Source organism: Helianthus annuus, chromosome 16 (assembly GCF_002127325.2).
Source record: "Helianthus annuus cultivar XRQ/B chromosome 16, HanXRQr2.0-SUNRISE, whole genome shotgun sequence".
NCBI classification, from domain to species: domain Eukaryota; kingdom Viridiplantae; phylum Streptophyta; class Magnoliopsida; order Asterales; family Asteraceae; genus Helianthus; species Helianthus annuus.
This window is the reverse complement of record NC_035448.2, coordinates 31,758,178-31,780,660: the sequence shown is the minus strand read 5'-3', so window position 1 is coordinate 31,780,660 and position 22,483 is coordinate 31,758,178. Positions and strand designations below refer to the sequence as shown.

Below are 22,483 nucleotides of genomic sequence, written 5' to 3'. Positions count from 1 at the left end.
AAGATGGAGAGTCTCTCTCTTCAGAAGATAGTTCAGAAAACACACAAGTTTTTTATCAATCATCAAGTGACAGCAGTGATGATGATGAAGAAATTAAACAAATAAACATTGGTAAAACTCATCTATCTACTGAAAGTTTCAAATTTTATTTTGCAGATAAATTGGAGAAGCTAAAGGAGAAACGAGCAGCAAAAGAGAAGAAAAAGGTAAAAACTAAAAATGTTGTTCAGATGGAAGAGAAGAATGAACAGAGTGAAGAGGTTAAAGTTGCTGAAAAGATTGTTGAAAAGATTGTAGAGGTCACTAAACCTTGTCTGAAATGTTTGGAACCATGCAAACATTGTGAAGAGAAAGACAAGAAGTATAGCGAACTAGACGAGATGAAAGAGAAGTTATTGTTTGATGTTAAGTACGTGAAGGAATCGTATGATGTGTTGAACAGAATGGTAAACCAGTTGGAAAAGACAAACTCAGAAAGAGAAGACGCTTTGACCATGATGAATGCGGTGATAATGTCTATGCAGAAGGCCATCAATCATTATATTGAATTGTGTGCAGAGTTGAAGCATCAATTGGAGACTGAAAAGATTGAGAATGAAAGAATCAGAAGATTGCTAATGGATTATTCAAGTTCAGATTACTTGATTGATAGAATCTATCCGACAGTTGCAGGTTTTGAAGCTTTTCAAGATAAGAAGTCGGAAGATACGGATACTGGTAAGAAACAAAGTGTCAGTTATAACAAGTGTCCGCCTCCGATCTGGGAAGGTTATTCTCCCAGAAAACCAAATGAGGAACAAGTCAAAAGGGCAGTCAATATAAAGTTAAAGTCTGAAACAACTGATGAGTTACCAGAAAACATTGACGTCACATTCACATCGTCTGACACTGATCATGAGTCTGAGTTAATAAAGAAAGTGGTCGATCAGGTGTTGGATAAGGATGAGGAGTCAGAGTCGAAGTCTGAATCTGAGAGTTCAAGAAGTTCGAAATCATCAGTCAAAAGGGTTTACAATAAAGAATTTATGTTATCAAAAAATAATTTGAATGACGAAACATTCAAAGTAGCATATACTTTGAATGATTCAGACAAATTATATTCTGATGAGGAATTTCCAATTAAAAATGTGAAAATCGAAAATATCAAAACAGTTTTTAAATTGATAGAAATAAAGTTTTCAGAAATAAAAGATAAAATGGGATTTTCAAAACCTAAATATACTTCTAGAGTTCAACAACGCTTAAACAAGAAGAAAGGTTTTGGTCCAAGTCATCAAAAGAAACCAAATCATAAAAGCAATTTCAAAAAGAAGGGATTGGGTTTTGATGTCGATAATAATAATAAAAATGATAAAAGTTCTAAAACAAATAAAGTGTTTGTTTCAGGTGCTTCTTCAGAGGATGAAAAAGAAAAAGCTTTCTGGAAACAGTCGAACAAAGAGTTTCTTGCTGAAAAACAAAAATTTGAGAAGACTGTGTTTGGAACCAAAAAGGAGACAAGAACCTGTTATAAATGCAAAAAAGTTGGTCACATCGCCTGGAACTGTCCAAAGGTAACCAACACACAACAGGAAGTGTCTTCTAAACTCAAAGAAAAAATTGTTGATAAAACTGAACCACCAACTGAAAAATTCAAAGTGTTTAAAAATTCTACATTTGAAATTGGTGAGAGTTCAAAAAGGTTTTACAAAAGAAGAGTGAATCTTAATAACCACAAGTGGGTTGTTAAGAAATCGGATGTTAAATCTTGCGATGAATCTGACTTGTCAAAGTCAAAGGAGCCACAAGTTGAGATAAAAAGAGAAAATTCAGTTCCGCCAATGGATGATGTCAACTTTCCACCATTGCGGGCTGAAAATTTAAAACAAAAGGTTGGAAAAGTGGAAATTTCGAATCAATTCTATTTTGAAAAGAAAGAATTCGATGTCGAAAAAGCGTTTAATGGAAAAGTGAAACATATTTTTGGAAAAAATGGTCGATGGTAGTGGCCAAAGAGGTAAAAGAGTTTTATGAATTAAAAAGAAATAATCAAACACCGAGTGAAGATAACTCGGGAGCACCCAAAGCTGGTCAGGCTAGGGTGTCTGTATTCCATGCTTAAAAATCCTGACTTGCCGGAACTCCCAGGTTGGTAATTGGGGAGTAGGAATCGGCATCATTCTTGAAAAATGTTAAGTGTTAGTTTTTACAAGTGGTTGAAAGAACGATGTGATGAACAAACCCCATGTTTGTGAAATGACAAACAAAACTAATTTTCCGGAAAAACCATTTTGATTAAAACAAACTTAAGTGTTTTGAAATCATAATGGGAAAATAGTTTGTTGTCAGGGGGAGTTCTGATTGTTTAAGCCAAGTAGATGGCGAATTGAAGCAATTCACATCAGTTTGTCAGTTTATTTGTACAGTTTATTGTGTTTTCTTTCAAATTTTCCCGGAAAATCAAAAATTGAAACATATTTTTGATTTTAGGGGGAGTAAAAAATTTAGAAATTTTGAAAATTTAAAAAATCCAAAAACATGATAAAATCTGAAAAGCCAAAAACATCGAAAAATCATAAATGAGTTTTATTGTGAAAAAGAGGAAATGATAGTACAACAGTAGACAATCACAGCATGCTAAAGATTTGGAAAGTCAAATGTGATAAACGATCTCACTGATGATATGCCAGTAGATTTTTACACATTCAGTAGATTGTTTTCGAGATATAAACCTAAATACGAATAGCTTACTTATTTCGTGGGGAACATCTCTCGGATATATAGGTAACCCCTGAAATCTTGTTTGAAAGGATGTCTATTTCTGACATAATAGGTCTTTATGCGTGATGATATCTGGGGTATTATACCAGGACTTCTGATTTTGCGGAAGCAATAGCCTAGTCCTCGTATAATACTCTGCATTGCTTTAATCATAAAGCCCACCCTCAGCATAAAAATGATGAAACATTGAAAAATGCTAATCATGTGCTGTTGAAGAAAAGATCCCCAAACGGGACACACCTAAAAGTCGAGCCATCTTCTCTTTGTCTGAACGGAAGTTCTAAACTAAGCTCTCATGGTCTCGCATTACCCGTTTACAGATATCATTAGTGTACATTCACCTGTAAGATTGAATATAGGAGTCTGGATATGGGAGTATATTCAGAGGTGGTACACGCGAATAAGTTAAGTGCTTAAAACACTATTCTCGTATCTCGAAACAATTGAACTTTGTGTGAAAATTTAAGTGGATCAGTATACTGACAATCTAAGTGAATCGTTTAGAACTTAAAGTGTTTAAAGCTCAACGGTGTTAGTGTTTTGTCTCAAAAACTGATATGATCCTCTTACACAAACTCACAAAAATATTGTCTGTAAATATTTCTTTACTGCTTTTCATTTTAAAACAAAAATCCAAAAAGATTTTCGGAGTGTTTTAGCATAAAATTTTGAAAAATCAAAAAGATTTTATTTCATCTTATTTTCGACAACTGATGTTGAAAAGCTGATTTTCAAAATTCCAAGTGCTAAACATGATGAACAAAAGGGTTGGGAGAGAAATGATTAAATGGTTCATTAATTTGAAACCAAATTTGTGTGATATGAATACAAGTGGTTTATTTTAAAAATGTTAAACGATATCTACAAGTGGTTTCTAAAATTGTTAAATCTTAAAAATTGTGAAATTTACTTTTGGGTAAGAGATTTGTGCAGATCCTCATGTCTAAGCCTGAGCAGAATTTGTGCCAGGTCATGATCCTAGAACGAGAGCAATGTCAGATTGCGATCCCAGAACAACTTAAGGGGGAGTCTACTAGCAAAGGGGAGTCGGAAGACATCAGAGCCAAGTTTGAATCCTGCTGTCCACGCCAGCTGCTGATGCTGAAGAGCTTAAGGAATCAAGAGATCTGATCAAGAGAGAGAATAGAGTCAGGTTGAGATTCTGGAAGAGAAGATAGAGAGAGATTGAGGATGCTTACAGAGAAAGATACTTTGGAAGAGAGAGAGAAGACTGATCAAGACTGAAGACTTGACATACTGAAGACTCGTACCGAAGACTCGTCAACATCCAAGGGGGAGTTTGTTGGTGCATATGTCTGTCGACATCGTCTTGTATTGAGTCTTGTATAGGTTAGATAGACCAAGACATGTAGTTCGAGAGATACGGAAAACGGGGCTGAAACAACCACTTCACACGAACTGACCAGTTCGTGCAAAGTGGCCCAGGTCGTGCGAACTGGACATGTTCCAGTCCATGCGAACTGGCATCCCTATATATAGTGGTCTTGTGTTTGTCATTTGTAACTTTGGATTCCGGTAGCGAAGCTCTGCCGAAGTGTCGCCAAGCCTGTAAAACGTTGTGAAATCAATCTAATCGACATTTAAAGTGATTCTAAGTGTAAATCAAGCTGCAACAACATCAATACGTCTGTTTCCGCCTTTCATGTTGATCGAGAACTCTTCTGAACGTCTCGTTTGATTGATTCAACGATCCTTCATAATTGATCTGTTTCCTTGTTTGCTTTCATACCGGTTTACAAACACATACATACTTACAATGTTTACAAGGTTTATTCATGCACACATACAAAACACATGAACTCGCTCAACTTTTGTTGATGTTTTCAAACTGCATGTATTTCAGGAAACTAAGTATGGATCTGGCGGGCTGAAGTTTTCAAATCGTGTCTCTAATAAAAGATGTCATCCTGTGTCAAGTCCTGTATGGAACTTAAAACTCTATTTGTGTTGTATTCTAAACTTGAAGTCTGTGTGTGGATTTAAAACAATGTTGGTTGTAACATTTTGATACTTATTTATGGATTAACATCTTGGTTTTATCACTTAGTTGTTTGTTATGGTTGAATGCAATGATATTAAGCAAGTCACACATAATCACGCTTCCGCAAAAGTTGGGGTGTGACAGTTTGGTATCAGAGCTTCGGTTGTAGCGAACTAGGATTCTTTCTCGAGTCTAGACTACAATCATTAGTGCTCCCAGAAAATATTTTTACCACATGTTTTCATTGCATACACAAGACGCCCAGATCCATGGAACAAACGTTTTACAAAAGGAAAGACAAGAAACACAATGCAAGGTCACATTGGTGGTTTAGTCTGGGGTAGACTAGGAAAGATAGAAAAGTTTCATGAAGGATAATGTGAATACATGATTGAGTGATAACTGCCTTGATTGCATACTAAGTGATAGTGGTTAATATATGTGCACATGTTATAATTGCTGTGTTACAGGCATCATGTCTTCAGAGAGCGGATTATCAGACGTTGATGACCTTATGGCCATCGTCTCAGATGATCAGATTGCACCTGAGCCAGAGATACTTACGTCAGACACTGAGAGTGATCCTGACATGCTATCCGACGAAGAGGACGACTTCCAGCCGTTCGCATTTCCTGACTTTGGCGATGATTTACCCCTTGCTGATGGTTTCCCTAACGAGGATCCTTTTGTCATTCCTGTTCCAGTCCATGATCACCTCATCATTGGTCACCCCGATGGTGAGCACATCGTGGCTCCGATCCTCGATCCTGTTCCTCTCGTGGTCATTCCTCCCGAGGATTGGCCTTTCGATGACTTGTTCGATGACGACGTCAATTTGTTTGTGGACGGTCCTCCAGTTGATGCCCAGGGTGACACGGCAATGTCTGCTGCACCATCTCCTCCACACGACCCCGAGCATATCCCCGATCCGGACCCTATTCACTTTGATCAGCCGGATGTTGCACCTGTTGACCCTGAGCCGGAACCTGATCCTGACCATGTTCCTTTTGGTATTCCAGACATCGCAGCTCTTATCCCTGACCCAGTTCCTGCACCTGTTGATCCTCCGGTTGTTGAGCCATTTATTCCTCCACCCGCACCTGCTGATGTTGCTCCTCTTCCTCCTGTAGAGTCTGATGTCCACCGCACTGATCTGCCGATCGTTTTCTTACAGGACATACCTACACCCCATCCAGGGGAAGGTACTTCAGGCCAGCATCCTAGTTACGATCCTTTTGCTTCAGCAGCATTTCCTCTGACCTCACAGGCTGCACCGTTTGCTCCCTTCACTTCTTCACCGCTTGACGAGCCATTCCGATGGTTCCCACCATACTCTATACCGATCTTAGATCCCTATCATCCCTCCCATTTTGTTGGCTACACATGGGATGAGTTACTTTTATCACTTCAGCTTCAGTTTGAGATTATGAGCCGCAGAGTTTTGGAGCTCGAGCTGACTCCATGTCCTCCACCTTGTCCCTGTCAGTCTACTTTTGTTCCCACACATTCATCACCGTCTCCTTTTGCACATCCACCTGCTCCTCTTACTCCTTTTCCAGATTTTGATGCTTGTTTCCTTACTGTCGAGCAGCAGATCAGTTACTTGCTTCGTCGTGTATACGAGCTCGAGGAGGAGCTTGCGCATGTTCGCAGCTTGCTTTTCTTCCCTCCTCCCCCGCCTCCACCATCAGCATAGTTGGTTTTTGGTTTTACGCAGATTGCATTACTTTTGGTGAGAGCACCACTATTGAGCCGAGATTGTGAAGACTTTTGAAGACCATTTTTTTACTATGTGATTTTTGTATATTGACAGACTTATTGGGCAAGGGTAGTGTGACCCTATGTCCCTTTTGATGTGATACACTTGTAAACAATGTAACTGTGGTCGGTAATTAATGAAAGTTCAATCGTCATGTTCTCACTAAACACATTGTTGGATTACTTGCTTATACTATGATTGCGTTGTTGCATGATTGCTTGATATGATGATTGTTTATATGTATGTACATACGACCTCTAGACAACTATATATTTTATTAACAAATAAGACATAACCTATCAAATCTTCTTATTAGAAGAAAGATGCCTCCTCGAAGGAACAATCAACTGCCCACGACCGAGGCAGAATTACAAGAGCGCATCTCACAGGCCATCGCACAGCACGAGGCCCTTTGTTCCGAACACAGCGGAGGTACCTCAGGGAATAACCCACCTAACCGTAATGTTTAAGTCACCTAAGACACATTACAATACGTTTGGACATTTCTAAGTGTGCTTTGCTAATGCTTTCTGTGAATGATGTTGCTTGTGTACAGGCTGTACCTATAAGTAGTTTTTGGACGGCAAGCCTCTGAACTTCGACGGCACTAGAGGTGTCGTAGCTTTTGTGAGATGGGTTGAGAAGACGGATTCTGTTCTACGGATGAGTAAATGTGCTCCACAGCATCAGGTCACGTACATTTCTTGATTGTTTCTAGATGGGGCTCTGTCATGGTGGAACCTTCAGGTTCAAACTTTGGGTGAGGATGTTGCGTATGTGTTGTCATGGGATGAATTGAAAGAACTGATGCAAAAGAAGTATTGTTCCCGAGCCGAAATCCAGAAGTTGGAAACTGAATTCTGGAATCTGAAAATGGAAGGTCCTAAGGTAGCTGAGTATGTGTAGAGATTTCATGAATTGTCTAGAGTGGTTCCTTACTTGGTAGAACCAGAATTTAAGAGGGTTGAACGTTTCATTTGGGGCTTGGCACCTCAGATCCTGAGCATGGTGACTGCTTATAAGCCACCAACAATCACTGAGGCAATCGACTTGAGTGTGGCACTGACTGAAGAAGCAATCAGGTTGGGCAAGTTTTCGATCTCTGAGCCAAAGAAGAAAGAGACTCATGTGGAGTCATCTGGAGAAAACAAGAGAAAGTTTTCAAATTTCAAGAAAGGTACTCGGGCGAACAACAACAATGCTAACAAGCACAGAGACGCTAATCCTCCAGTTGAGGCACAAGCTGGCACTACAAATGCGGAGAACAAAGGAAGAGGGTATATGGGCACTCTGCCCAAGTGTGATATATGTCAGTTTCATCATGCCGGACAGTGCAGGTTTAGGAAGTGTGGTAACTGTGGAAGGAATGGTCATTCTAAGGAAACGTGTTGGGTTGGAGCAGGTCGTGGAAATGGTGGGCAAGGAGGAAATGGTAATGGTAATGGTAATGGTAATGGAAATGGTAGTGGAAACCGCAGTTGTAATGGGAATTAGACTGGGAATCGCAATCAAGGGGGAAATGGAAATTTTAGTGCAAAGGTAATCGTGGTGGTTCTGGAAATCAAGCTGGTAATGGTAACCGTGGAGGAAACAACAACAAGGGCGGAAAAGGAAATGACAATGGTCGCGGCCAAGGTTGCTTTGGTTGCGGTGGAATGGGGCATTTTAAGCGGGATTGCCCAAAGAATAACCAAGCTCGTGGAAGAGTGTTCAACATTGGAGCTAGGGAAGCACGTCAGGATCCGAGTGTGGTTACTGGTACGTTCCCTATTAATCAACATTTTGCATCTGTGCTATTTGATACCGGTGCCGATTATAGCTTCGTATCTCTAGAATTTAAGAATATACTTGGCTTAGTAGCGAGTAAGTTAGATGTCCCGTACTCGATAGAACTAGCTAATGGAATGCTAGTAGAAGCTAATGAAGTGATTAGAGGCTGTGTTATAGAGCTTGGAGAGCGTGAGTTTTTCGATCGATCTTCTGCCAGTTGAGTTAGGAAGCTTCGACGTAGTAGTTGGGATGGATTGGTTGTCGAGTAATCGCGCAGAGATTGTATGCCATGAGAAGGTTATCTGCATCCCGTTGGCGAATGAAGAGACGATCGTGGTTCACGGGGAGAAGTATGATACGCCTCTGCGGATTATTAGTTGTTTGAAGGCACGAAAGTTTTTGCGTAAAGGATGTGTTGCCTTCTTAGCTCATGTCGTTGACAAAGAGGCCGAAGAACCGAAGCTCGAAGATATCCCTGTGGTAAGGGAATATCGTGAAGTCTTCCCCGAACACTTTCCAGGATTACCTCCTCAACGACAAGTCAAATTCCGCATTGACTTAGTTCCAGGCTCCGCGCCTGTAGCCAAGGCACCTTATTAACTTGCGCCTTCAGAGATGCAACAGTTATCAACGCAGCTTCAGGAGTTACTAGACAACGGATTCATAAGGCCGAGCTTCTCGCCTTGGGGAGCTCCAGTGTTGTTCGTCAAGAAGAAGGACGATAGTTTTTGAATGTGTATCGACTACCGGGAGCTGAATAAGTTAACCATCAAGAATCGGTATCCCCTACCGAGGATTGATGATTTATTCGACCAACTTCAGGGATCAAGTTACTATTCCAAGATTGATCTTCGATCAGGTTATCACCAGTTGTGGATTCAAGAAGAAAGTATACCAAAGACTACCTTTAGAACTCGTTATGGGCATTACGAGTTTCTAGTAATGCCGTTTGGGTTGACAAATGTACGGTAGTGTTTATGGATTTCATGAATCAGGTTTGAAAGCCATATCTCGATAAATTTGTGATCGTATTTATCGATGATATTTTGATCTATTCACGGACAAAGGAAGACCATGAGCAACACATCAGAGCCATCCTAGAGCTGCTAAAGAAGGAGAAGCACTACGCTAAGTTCTCGAAGTGCGTGTTTTGGATACGCGAAGTGCAGTTCCTTGGTCACGTGGTAAATGAAAATGGTATTCATGTGGATCCCAGCAAGATCAAGGCAATCAAGAACTGGGAAACTCCAAAGACGCCAACCGAGATCCGACAGTTTCTGGGTTTAGCAGGCTACTATCGCAGGTTCATAGAGGATTTCTCCAAGATAGCTCAACCGTTGACCTCCCTTACTCAAAAAGATAAGAAGTATGAATGGGGAGACAAACAAGAAGAAGCATTTCAGCTGCTTAAGAATAAGCTATGCGATGCACCTATATTATCCCTACCCGAAGGCACCGACGACTTCGTGGTATACTGTGACGCCTCGCGTCAGGGATTGGGTTGTGTGCTAATGCAACGCCAGAAGGTTATCGCTTATTCTTCTCGCCAACTGAAGGTCCATGAGAAGAACTACACCACGCATGATTTGGAGTTAAGCGCATTGGTGTTTGCTTTGAAGATTTAGCGACATTATCTATATGGTACTCGATGTACGATTTTTACGGATCACAAGAGCCTTCAGCACATATTTGATCAGAACGAGCTTAAGATGAGATAGCGACGATGGGTTGAGTTGTTAAATGATTATGATTGCAAAATCAAGTATTATCCAGAAAAGGCGAATGTGGTAGCAGACGCCTTGAGTCGGAAAGAAAGAATCAAGCCCATAAGGGTTAGGGCTTTGGAGATGATTATTCAGGCGGACCTCACGTTGCGTAGTCATGCTGCACAAAGAGAAGCTATTAAGAAAGAGAACATTAAGGCTGAATATCTCTGAGGGATGGAGAAGAAGTTGGTACCCAACGAGGAGGGAACCTTGTATTTTATGGGACGTATTTAGGTTCCGCTTTTTGGTGGTATTAGAGAGGTTATTTTTTATGAGGCCCATAAATCGAGGTACTCGATCCATCCAGGATCGGACAAGATGTACCAAGATTTAAAGGATTACTATTGGTGGCCAAGACTTAAAAGTGATGTTGCTATGTATGTTGGGAAGTGCTTAACGTGTGCCAAGGTGAAGGCCGAGTATCAGAAGCCTTCAGGTCTTCTGCAACAGCCAGAAATACCCATGTGGAAGTGGGAGCAGATTTCTATGGACTTTATCACGAAGTTACCCAAGACTCTCAGAGGTCATGATACGATTTGGGTAATCGTCGACCGATTGACAAAGTCTGCGCACTTCTTGCCGATTAGAGAAAACGATAACACTGGTAAGCTAGCTGAACTTTATCTAAGGGAGATAGTAGCATGTCATGGAGTGCCTATCTCAATTATATCAGACAGAGATGGACGGTTTGTGTCTAGAATTTGGCAATCCTTTCAAGAAGCTTTTGGTTCTCAGTTGAATCTGAGTACAGCTTTTCACCCACAGACGGACGGACAAACGAGAGAACTATTCAGACGTTAGAAGATATGTTGCGTGCTTGTATAATGGATTTAGGTGGCAGTTGGGATACTCACCTGCCTCTGGTTGAGTTTTCCTATAACAATAGCTACCATACAAGCATCCAAGCTGCACCGTTTGAGGCTCTCTATGGACGCAAGTGTCGATCGCCATTATGCTTGGCAGATGCAGGTGACAGATAGATGGTTGGTCCCGAACTGGTCCAAGAAACAACTGATAAGATCATGCAGATCCGAGAGCGCATCAAGGCGGCTCGTGATCGACAGAAGAGTTACGTGGATTAAAGACGAAAACCCTTGGAATTTGAAGTGGGTGATATGGTTTTGTTAAAAGTTTCACCTTGGAAAGGTGTAGCACGCTTTGGGAAGCGTGGTAAGTTAAACCCATGATATATCGGGCCATTTAGAATATTGTAAAGGGTTGGTATAGTAGCGTACAAGTTGGAGCTACCAGCGAAACTTAATGGTGTTCATGATACATTTCATTATCTAATCTGAAGAAAAGTCCAACACAAGAGACAATGGTCATCCCTGAGGATGAAGTGTATATTGACGACACACTCCACTTCACCGAAGAACCCGTTGAGGTTACAGATTGGAAGGTTAACAAGACTCGGAGGAGTAGTGTTAAGCTTGTCAAGGTTCGTTGGAATGCACGTCACGGCCCAGAGTTTTCTTGGGAACGTGAAGATCATATGAAAGCAAAATATCCACATTTGTTCCCTAACTCCCCTGCAGCTAATAGCAAAGCTTAAAATTTCGGGACGAAATTTTCTTAACAGGGGGAGAATGTGTCAATTGTCAAATTTGCATGTATCCGTACAATAATTAGACAATGATTAGTGCTTATTGATTGTGCCGATTTAACATTTATGACATGAATGTTTCCTGATTATTGTTATCATACATACATGTGCATTATATATTGCAAATGACATATCATTATTGCATGCAACACTTACTGATTCAAATGATGCACGAAACAGAGATAGCACAGTTATCAGATAAATCAGAAAAATGTTGACGAAGTTCAGTACATAGACAGACATGGTATTGAGACACAGAATGAGCCAGAAACCAAGAGTTACAGTAGTATAGTGTGTAGGAAAGTAAGGATCATAAAACTGCCTTCCTAGTGATAGTATAAGTGCCGGAAAGTGACTAAAACTCACATAAACTGCAGAATTCTACAGAATTCAGCATTTAAACAACTTAATATCATGTAGAAATATGGTTAAATGGTCCAGAATGCTTTCCTAAGTGTCGGGAATCAAAACTGTCACAAAAGGTAACATAAAGCACACTAAACTGCATAGTTTAGCACTTTAACGAACCGGTAACCAACCGAACAACCGGAAACTACCCGAACACCAAATTTTCACTAGAAGCATTGTTTTATCATTTCCAAGCTAGTTATGGTCCCCGAACATCAAAACACCTATCCTAACATCATAACAACTAAACACCTAACTAACTCACTTAGATTTCAACTATTAACTTAACTAACCATTGAAACTCAACTAAACACCCCCCCCCCCAATCTTACGGTCACCAAGGGTGGCCCACTTCTTGATTTTATTTGATTATTAAAATAGATCATGTCTCCTACTTCGTTAACACTTTACACATTGGATTATTTGTTGTTGGAAGATTATAAGAAAAACCTCAAGTCCATCACTTTCATTCTCATCACAAACTCACCAACACAACTTTCTCCCTCTCCTCCTCTTGCTCTCGGCCGAACCCACACACCACACCACCACCATCTTTCAATCTTGTTCCATCCATTCTCTTGTTATGCAAAGGTGTAAGAAGCAAGGAAAAGAAGCTAGGAGCTCTTGAAAGTGGAAGGACCTTTCTTACAAGCTATTAACCACCACATTCATCATCATCTTCATCTGGTGTTCATCCCTAGCCTTGAGCTAGTAGTAAGATCATCTTCATCTCATTTTACATCTTGTTTAGTTGGTTAAAAGATGTTACAAGTATGTGAATAATCATGAAGAACACTAATGATCAAGAACTTAATCTCTAACATAAGACTAAAAATCATGAAGAATCATGTTGTTTAAGTGTTATTATGTTTCTTGATTGTTGATTGTTTATGTTAATGATGTTAGACATCATATGAACTTGCTAAATGGTGATTAAAGACATAATCTAGCAAAACGAGAGGATGATTATGTTAGAAATCAATGTGATCATCCTTGTGTAAAAGCATGAACTTGAAGTATGAATTGTTTTTCTTGAATAATGATGATTAAAGTGAATATAAGTCTTGTAAACATGTGATTTTAAGAATGATTGTCTCAAGAAACTAAGTTAAAATACAAGATTTACATAAACTTGGTTCTTAAAGAAACTAACCACATTTTTAGTGGTTAATCAAGTGTAGAATCATGTATTTAACAAGAAAAACTCAAGAAGAAATATTTTTAGAAAAATATTTTACAAGTTGTAAACATCCAAATTCTTCAAGAATGATGTTTTTAAATAAACAACCACACTTTAAAGGGTAACTAAGCTTACTAAACACACTAGTAAGTTACTACAAATTTTTATAAATTTTCAAGTTCATGAAGTGGTGATTATGGCCTGATTTTGGCAAATCGGTAAGTGTTGTTGGATTTGTTGTTGATTGTGATGATTTATAAAAGAAAATGATATGCTTTGAAAGCATGGAAACCTCCATTTTTAAGGGGAAACTATGGCAAAATTTTTCTAGAAATTAAACACTTAGAAAAATATTTTTCAACAAATAATTACAAGTATATTTTAACCATGGATTTTTATATAAAGTTTGCCATAATTTTTGTTACAAAAATTATAAATATTGGAGGTTAGTTTTTTACAATAAAAGTGACTAAATATGTATTTAAGGGAAAATATATTTAGATGTCACCATGTGTGTGATTATTTGTATATTATGTGTATTAGCTATATTATTTTAGGACTTGAAATAATATAACTAACCAAAATACCAAAAATTACAATACAAAATATTACCAAAATTCCAAGAAATAAATATACAATTTATACCCAAGATATTGATGAAACCGAACAAGGAATATAACCTACATAAGTTGTGACAACCCTTATAATTACAGGTATCCGTACAATTAATTAATATTAAATTTGTGCTTAATTACAACTGATGATATAAACTGCTTTATGATTTCTGTATCATACATACATGTGCATCACATTTCATACTGTCACACCATTCATTACAAACAAACTTTAGTGACAAACTTGATGCACAAAGCACAGTTAGCACAGTGAGCGGATAACTCATAAACATGCCGACAATGCCAGTACATAGACAGACAATGTTTTGAGGCCCAGTATGAGCCAGAGACAGGGTACTACACTAGTATGGAGTGTAGGGATGTAAGGACCATAAAACTGCGTCACTAAGTAATAGTTTAGGTGCCGGAAAGTGCCTAAAACCCACTCTAAGTGCAGAATTCTGCATTAACCAACAAAATTCAGCATTTGAACATGCTAGTAATGTGCAAAAATATGGCAAAATGGTCCTGTATGCTTTCCTAAGTGCCGGGAATTAAAAGTGTCACTAAAAGTTACATAAAAGACACTATACGGAATAGCTTAGCACTTTAACGGAGCGGTATCTAACCGAACAACCGGACATTACCCGGAACACTAAAATATTGCTAAAAACATTGTTTTTATTTTTCTGAGCTAGTATTGGTTCCTGAGCACTTAAACATGATACATAAAGCATGAGACACACTAAACATTAGATGTTACACTTAACACCCTACTAATTACCTCTTACCATAAAAATTTACAACTTACCCCCCCCCTTTTGTTATAACCAGCCCCTAAGGGACCCCACCCAAGATTTGTTTAAATCTTCTTCAAATCCCATGCAATCTTTTTCTTGGGATTGTAATGGATTTTGTTTGTACTAGAAAAGACAAGAGAACCATTGGGTATTAGAGAAGTTGGGTTATAAGAGCTTATCTTCTTCATCATTTTCAACATCACAACTTCTTTCCTCCTCCCACAATAAAGGCTTGGCCGAACATACCCTATATACCACAACCATTTTCAATTTTCAATCAAACAATCCAAGTGTACTTCAAGGTACTACAAGGTGATTTAGAAGGTTTGGTGAGCTCGGATCTTGAAGGACCTCTACCACAAGCTTTTATCCACTCATTTTCTCCATTGATCTTCCCTAGCTTTAAGCTAGTTGTAAGATTTCTTTAAACTCTTGTTTATTTCATATACTTAGTGGTTAATAGATGATTACTTATTGATTCTTGGTAATATGATGATTGATGATCATCTGGAACTTGTTAAAGTATGATTAAAAACATGGTCTAACAAGTTAGAGATGATTATGTGCTCCCTTGAAATAATCATCTTTTAGACTAAACATGAACTTGAAAGCAAAAAATGATTTTCTTACAAAGTAACAAACCAAATGAACTAGTAAACTTGTGAACCCAAGACTTGTGTATGATTTTCCAAGAAAAACCAAGTTAAAAAGATGATTTTTGAAAGATCTTAACTTTTCTTGCACTTACATTAATTTTTCTGGAAATAAAATAAGTGTAAGAAGGCTAGTAAAACATGAAGGTGTTGTAAATAAATATTTTTGTAAAATGAGTTCACAAGTTGTGAACATCTAGAAATCCCGAGAATGAGATTTTAACAAAAGTAAACACATTTTGGAGGGTAATTAAACTCACTAAACACCCACTAAGTTACTACGCATTTTTATAAAACATCAAGTTCATGTTGTATATTAAATAGGAATAGTTTTGCACTTGGCAAGTGTAATATTGTTTAGTGATTTGTTGATGATTGTTTGGATGAATTTTTGAAAAGAAAATGATATGCTAAATAGCATGGACACCTCCATTTACAAAGGAAACTATGGCGAAATTTTCTAAAAATTCCAACACTTAGAAAATATTTTCTAACAAGTGTTTACAAGTATATTTTTAACTTTGTTTTTCAAAATAAACTTCGCCATAGGTTTTGTTACAAAAATACAAAGCATCAGAGGTTGGTTTTTGTAAATAAAATGGGCAAATATATATTTAGAATATATATTTTATATCAAGACGCTTGTGTGAATATTTGCATGATTTGTGAACTAGTAATATTATTGTAGGGTAAAATGATATAACCTAAAAATACCATGAAATTACAACTCCAAAATAATACCAAAAATCACACGAAATAAATATTAAAGTTACACACTTGATATTGTGAAACCAAACGCAAAAAAGTAACTTATGAAATATTCCGGAAAATACTTTTACAAATATATTTTGGTAAATATTGTTTTGATACAAGAAGTGAAAATATATTATTTTTGGGAAAAATATATATATTTTGGGATACATTATTTTCGACAAATAAGTTAAATATATTTTCTAAGTGGGACTTAAAAATATATTATTTTCGGAACTACAATATACATGTATAAAACTCTAAGCCAAGGCACGGCCCGTTCGTCTAATAGACATTAGTACGTTGTAGGTTGTCGTGTAGCTGACAGAGCTTGAGTTGCCGGTACGAGACGCACTACAGTGAGTTCATGTCCCCCTTTTTCCTTAAACTGTTTTGTTTACTTACTTCGGGGGTGAAATACATGTTACAAAAGGGATACTTACAATACTATTGGTATGATTAGCCTAGGAAAGAACCATAGATCATGTGATAGGGTAGGCGGATACTTGGGACCATTAATCCTCGTATCAGGACCGAGGGGCATGAGTGATAGATCTATTTGGGTGTATCGAGCCCACACCCATGAGGCCGGGGCGGCCCATAGTGGTGACTATGTCTTCCAGCCGGGAGCCCGGTACAACTTTGCTAGGTTTGAGTCTTCCTACACCGTCACACATATCAGTGGCCTTGCAAACCGTTGATGATCTTTTCCTTGTTTGCAATCATACCTGGACATACATACATTGTTTACAAAGGTTTATACATACTCACTTACACATGAACTCGCTCAACTTTTGTTGATTTTTCAAACTACATGTATTTCAGGGAACTAGTGGATCTGGCGGGGTATGCATTGTGTCAAGCTGCGTTTGAATAAAGATGTCATCCGGGGTTGTTGAGTTTAGGGGGTGTATCCCTTTCCTGGACGGGATACATAATTCTAAACTCGGGTTTTATTTATGTACTTTTGTTGAGTCCTTATGAACTCAGTTAAACTTGTCATGGTTTGTAACTTATTTTAAGTGTCGATGTTTTCAAACAATGGTGTTGTGGTATTTTCTCACTTTAATCAATGATTGTGTGCTATGGTATTAAGAAGTCACACCAAATAACCACGCTTCCGCAAAAGTCAGGGTGTGACATAAGTATTCCGGAAATAAATTCATGAGTATATTTTGGTAAACGGTATTTTGGACACCAAGAGAACAAAAATATGATTTTTACAATAATTACGAAATTATTTCATATTTTTGACAATAAGAAATCATATTATTTTTGGGAAAGAAAAATATATATGTTTTTCTTGAATTACTGGAAAATATATTATTTTTGGAGAAATATATATATTTTCTTAAATAAACTTAGAATATATTATTTTGGGAGAAAAATGGATTTTATGAATATTTTCTAAAGATAATCTTGAAAATATATTATTTTTGAGATTTGTATGAAAATATAAACATTTTTGCCAAGAAGAAGTATAGATAAAGTCCTATAAAGGATTTCTTAAAAATATATATTTTAAGAATATATATTGGTAAATTTTTATTAGAAATATTATTCCGGAAATATTTATACAAAAATTAAGTATAAGAATACTTAATAACTACAAGAAAATACGTATTCTCGTACATATAAATACACCGGAATACGCCACTAATACGTATTCTCTTAGAGACCAGGGAATTAGTCTTAGAGACTGGGAGTTTGGTCTTAGAGACTAGGGAGTTAGTCTTAGAGACTAGGAAGGTTTGGTCTTAGAGACCAGGGAGTTAGTCTTAGAGACTGGGAAGGTTTGGTCTTAGAGGCCAGGGAGTTAGTCTGAGAGACTAGGGAGTTCAGTCTAAGAGACTGGGTGGGATAGTCTGGAGAAGACTAGGATGATTACTTGCTTACATTGTTGTGACTTACATGCTTATTTGATTACATGTTGATATATGTGCATATGTGTGGTTGTGTTACAGACACCATGTCATCTTCTTCTGATGCTGGAGTGTCAGACACACTGGACCCTATAGCTATATTATCAGACGACGAGATTATCCCAGAGGACGAGGTTTATACATCGGACACCACGAGTACCGACGAGGATGATTTCCAGCCATTCGCCCTACCGGACTTTGGAGACGACATGCCTTTAGCTGATGGTCTTTTTGACGGGGATCTACCTCTTGTCCAGATCCTTGCTCCTCTCCCTCTCGCTGCAGTTCCTGTTGAGGATCTGCCACTTGACGCGATATCTGATGACGACGTCGATCTATTCATCGAGGGTCCCCTGGAGGATGACTAGGATGGCGGGGCCCCGATGGATGACGATATTCCACTTGCTGATATTCCGGTTGATGACCTTATTGTCCCTGTTGTTGAGGTTCCTGATATGGAGGTTCCTTCTGATTCTTCTGGTCCAGATTCTTTTGAGTCAGTGTCATCATCTACTCTCCATGCGCTAGGGTTACAGCGATACCCCACAGACACCGATACCGACACTGCTATGTCTGAGGCGCCCGTTCCGCAACTGGGTTTTGGGTTCATCCCTGACTTCCCACGCAATTTTGATCCAGACCAGGAGGTCAAGTTTATCCCTGAGGAGCAGCCTGTTGAGGCCCCTGTTATTCCTGATGATCAGCTTCTTGACATGCCCACTGATCATGAGCCTGCTCTAGCTGACCCAGAGCCGGATATTGCACGAGAGCCTGTGTTTGCTCACGACCCTTTACCTGTGCACGACCCTATTCCTGTTGATGCTCCAATCGTTGCACCACCCATTGTTGATGCTCCAGTCGTTGCACCACCCGTTGTTGATGTTCCAGTCGTTGCACCACCAGTTATTGAGGTTCCAGTCGTTGCACCTCTACCTGACCCTATGCCGGTGTTTGTTGACCGTGCACCTTTTGCTACACACGTTGATCCTAGATATGCTGACACCCGTAACGGGTGGATTGAGGATGACGACGATTATCCTCCTTTTGTTCGACCAGTCACTCCCCCTGCTGCACCTGTTTATGCACCCTTTGATGTCCCACAGTTTCACCAGCACGTGTCAGACGTTCACCGCATGGATTTACCCATCACTTTTCTTCAAGACATACCTCCTCCCCGTCCAGGGGAAGGACCTTCTACTCAGCAGCACGATCACATACCACCTATGTCAGCAGCCTTTCCGTTTATACCCCCATTTGCACCTGCTGCACACACTGCCTTTTCTTCTTCAGCACCCACGGGCGAGCCATTTATGTGGTCTTCGCCTAACGTCATGCCTTTATCAGATCCATACCATCCTTTTCATGTTGGGTATACGACAGATGATATACTTTTATCCTTGCAGCTACAGCAGGATATGTTGAGTCGGAGAGTCGCTGAGCTCGAGAGGACCCCGCGTCCTCCATCTTTTGCTGATCCATCACAGTCTTCTTTTCCACCTGCTCCACTATTTCCTTATCCGGATTTCCACATCTGATTCCTGACGATCGAGCAACAGATCGCTTGTTTGTTGCGTATTGTGCATGCACTCGAGGAGGATTTGGTGCATTTGCGTCGTTTGCTTTTCGTCCCTCCACCTCCTCCCCCTCCCCCATCAGCTTGAGGTTTTTGGTTTGTTGCAGGTATCATGCTTTTGATGAGAGCGCAGCTATTGGGCCGACTGCACAGCATTTTGAAGAACACATGATGACTTATGACTTTTAATATCTGACTTTTGGTTATTGTATATTGTTAGACAATTCAGACAAGGGCGATGTGACCCTTAGTCTCTTTTGATGTACGATACATTTGTAAAACTTGTAAACAGTACTTGTGGTCTTGTTATATGATAGCTCAATCGCAACGTTCTCATTACATGCGTTGTTGGATTATTTGTTTTGATTTGTGTTATGATATGGGATGTTATGTGTTATTTGTGTTGATGAATGCTATTACATACGCGTATTACGTACTCATTATACCTATTACAACTTGATCAATACAATCTTCTTATAGAAGATGCCTCCAAGAAGGGAAAGCCGTTTGCCCACTACTGAGGCCGAATTACAAGCAAGGATCTCCCAAGCAATAGTTGATTACGAGGCCTCACGCGCCGAAACTAGCAGGGGTACCTCAAGGAACAACCCACCAAATGGTAATGTTTAAGTCGCTTCAGACACATTACATTACATTTGGACATTCCATGTGCAATTGCTAATACTTCCTGTGAATAACGTTACTTGTACAGGATGTACTTTTAAGCAATTTCTAGACTGTAAACCGCTAAACTTTGATGGCACCGGGGGTGCAGTGGCTTATGTTCGATGGACGGAGAAGACAGATTCCGTGTTAAGGATGAGCAAATGTGCACCAGAACAGCAAGTTACCTACATTTCCGGATTGTTTACTGATGGAGCACTTACATGGTGGAATCTCCAAGTCCAAACTCTAGGAGAGGCAGCAGCTTACGCTTTGACTTGGACCGAGCTGAAAGAGCTCATGTGTAAAAAGTATTGCTCCAGGGCCGAGATTCAGAAGCTGGAAACTAAATTTTGGAATCTTGAAATGGACGGCCCGAAGATCGCCGAGTATGTACAAAGGTTTCATGATCTGTCTCACGTGGTACCATACATGGTTACGCCTGAATTCAAACGCGTGGAGCGCTTCATCTGGGGGTTGGCACCTTAGATTATGAGCATGGTAACATCTTCAAAGCCTGCAACAATTACTGAAGCTATCGATCTGAGCGTGTCACTGACTGAGGAAGCTATCAGACTAAACAAGTTTTCAATTTCTGAACCGAAGAAAAAGGAGACTCATGTGGAGTCCTCGGGAGAGAACAAACGGAAGTTCTCTAATTTTAAGAAGGGTACCAGCAGCTCGAACAAGAAAGATGAGACGAGCGCACCGGCCAAGGCCAAAGGAAAGGGGTATATGGGCACCTTGCCCAAGTGTAACGTGTGCCATTTGCATCACGAGGGACGATGCAGATCTGGAAAATGTGAATCTTGTGGAAGAGTTGGTCACTCAAAAGAAACATGATGGGTTGGTACTGGCCATGGCGGTCAAAGGGGTTTTGGTAACAACAACCGTGGAGGTAATGGGAATGGAAACCGCCCACAAGGAGGGAATGGCGGAAATGGTAATCGAGGAAATTTTGGAAACCAAGCTGGAGGTGGGAATCGCAACCAAAACAATGCTCAAGGTGGTAATGGGAATGGTTGAGGACCAGGGTGTTTCAGTTGTGGAGACATGGGGCACTTTAAGTGGGAATGCCCAAAACTCAATCAAGCACAAGGAAGAGTTTTTAATATCGGTGCGAGGGAAGCACGCCAAGATCCAAATGTCGTTACTGGTACGTTCCCTATTAATCAACGCTTTGCATCTGTGCTATTTGATACTGGTGCCGACTATAGTTTTGTATCGCTAGAATTTAAGAAAATGCTTGGGTTAACTGCTAGTAAGTTAGACATTCCGTACTCAATTGAACTGGCTAATGGAAAGCTAGTTGAAACGAATGAAGTCATCAAAGGATGTGTAATAGAGCTGGGAGAACACGAGTTTACGTTGGATCTACTGCCAGTAGAGTTGGGAAGCTTCGATGTGGTAGTAGGGATGGATTGGTTGTCCAGCAACAGAGCTGAAATTGTTTGCCACGAGAAGACCATTCGCATCCCAATGGCGGACGGAGAAACGATTGTGGTACACGGAGAGAAGCGTGATACGCCCTTAAGGATCATTAGTTGCTTGAAGGCTCGAAAATTTTTGAAGAAGGGATGTGTTGCCTTCTTGGCACACATCGTTGATAAAGAAGCCACTGAGCCGAAGTTAGAAGACATTCCAGTCGTGAAGGAGTATCCTGAAGTCTTTCAAGAAGACTTTCCAGGATTGTCGCCGCAAAGGCAAGTCGAGTTTCATATTGACATAGTTCCAGGCACCACGCCTGTAGCTAAGGCACCTTATCGACTTGCACCTTCAGAGATGCAAGAGCTGTCAACACAACTCCAGGAGCTGTTAGATAAGGGATTTATCATACCAAGCTTCTCACCTTAGGGAGCTCCAGTTTTGTTTGTTAAGAAGAAAGATGGTAGTTTTCGTATGTGTATTGACTAGCAGGAGCTGAACAAGTTGACGATCAAGAATAGATATCCTTTGCCAAGGATTGATGACCTGTTCGATCAGTTACAGGGTTCAAGTTTTTACTCAAAGATCGATCTACAATCAGGTTACCACCAGCTAAGGATTCAGGAGGAAAGTATTCCAAAAACTGCTTTCAGAACTCGATATGGACATTACGAGTTCCTGGTTATGCCGTTTGGGTTGACAAACGCGCCAGCTGTATTCATGGATTTGATGAACAGAGTTTGTAAGCCATACCTCGATAATTTTGTGATTGTGTTCATTGATGACATTTTGATCTACTCGAAGATGAAAGAAGAACATGAGCAACACTTAAGAG

General features: G+C 39.5%; 1 protein-coding gene across 1 annotated transcript; it reads left to right on the top strand.

Annotated features, from left to right (window-relative positions):
• The first annotated feature begins 18,370 nt into the window (after positions 1 to 18,370).
• LOC110919168 (proline-rich protein 36-like) lies at positions 18,371 to 19,522 on the top strand. The gene has a single exon (XM_022163445.1). It carries the CDS (start codon positions 18,371 to 18,373, stop codon positions 19,520 to 19,522), a length of 1,152 nt encoding a protein of 383 aa, XP_022019137.1.
• The last annotated feature ends 2,961 nt before the right edge of the window (positions 19,523 to 22,483 follow it).

Coding starts and splice junctions, on each gene's coding strand:
- LOC110919168 (XM_022163445.1), top strand. CDS start 18,371: ATGGATGACGATATTCCACTTGCTGATATTCCGGTTGATGACCTTATT.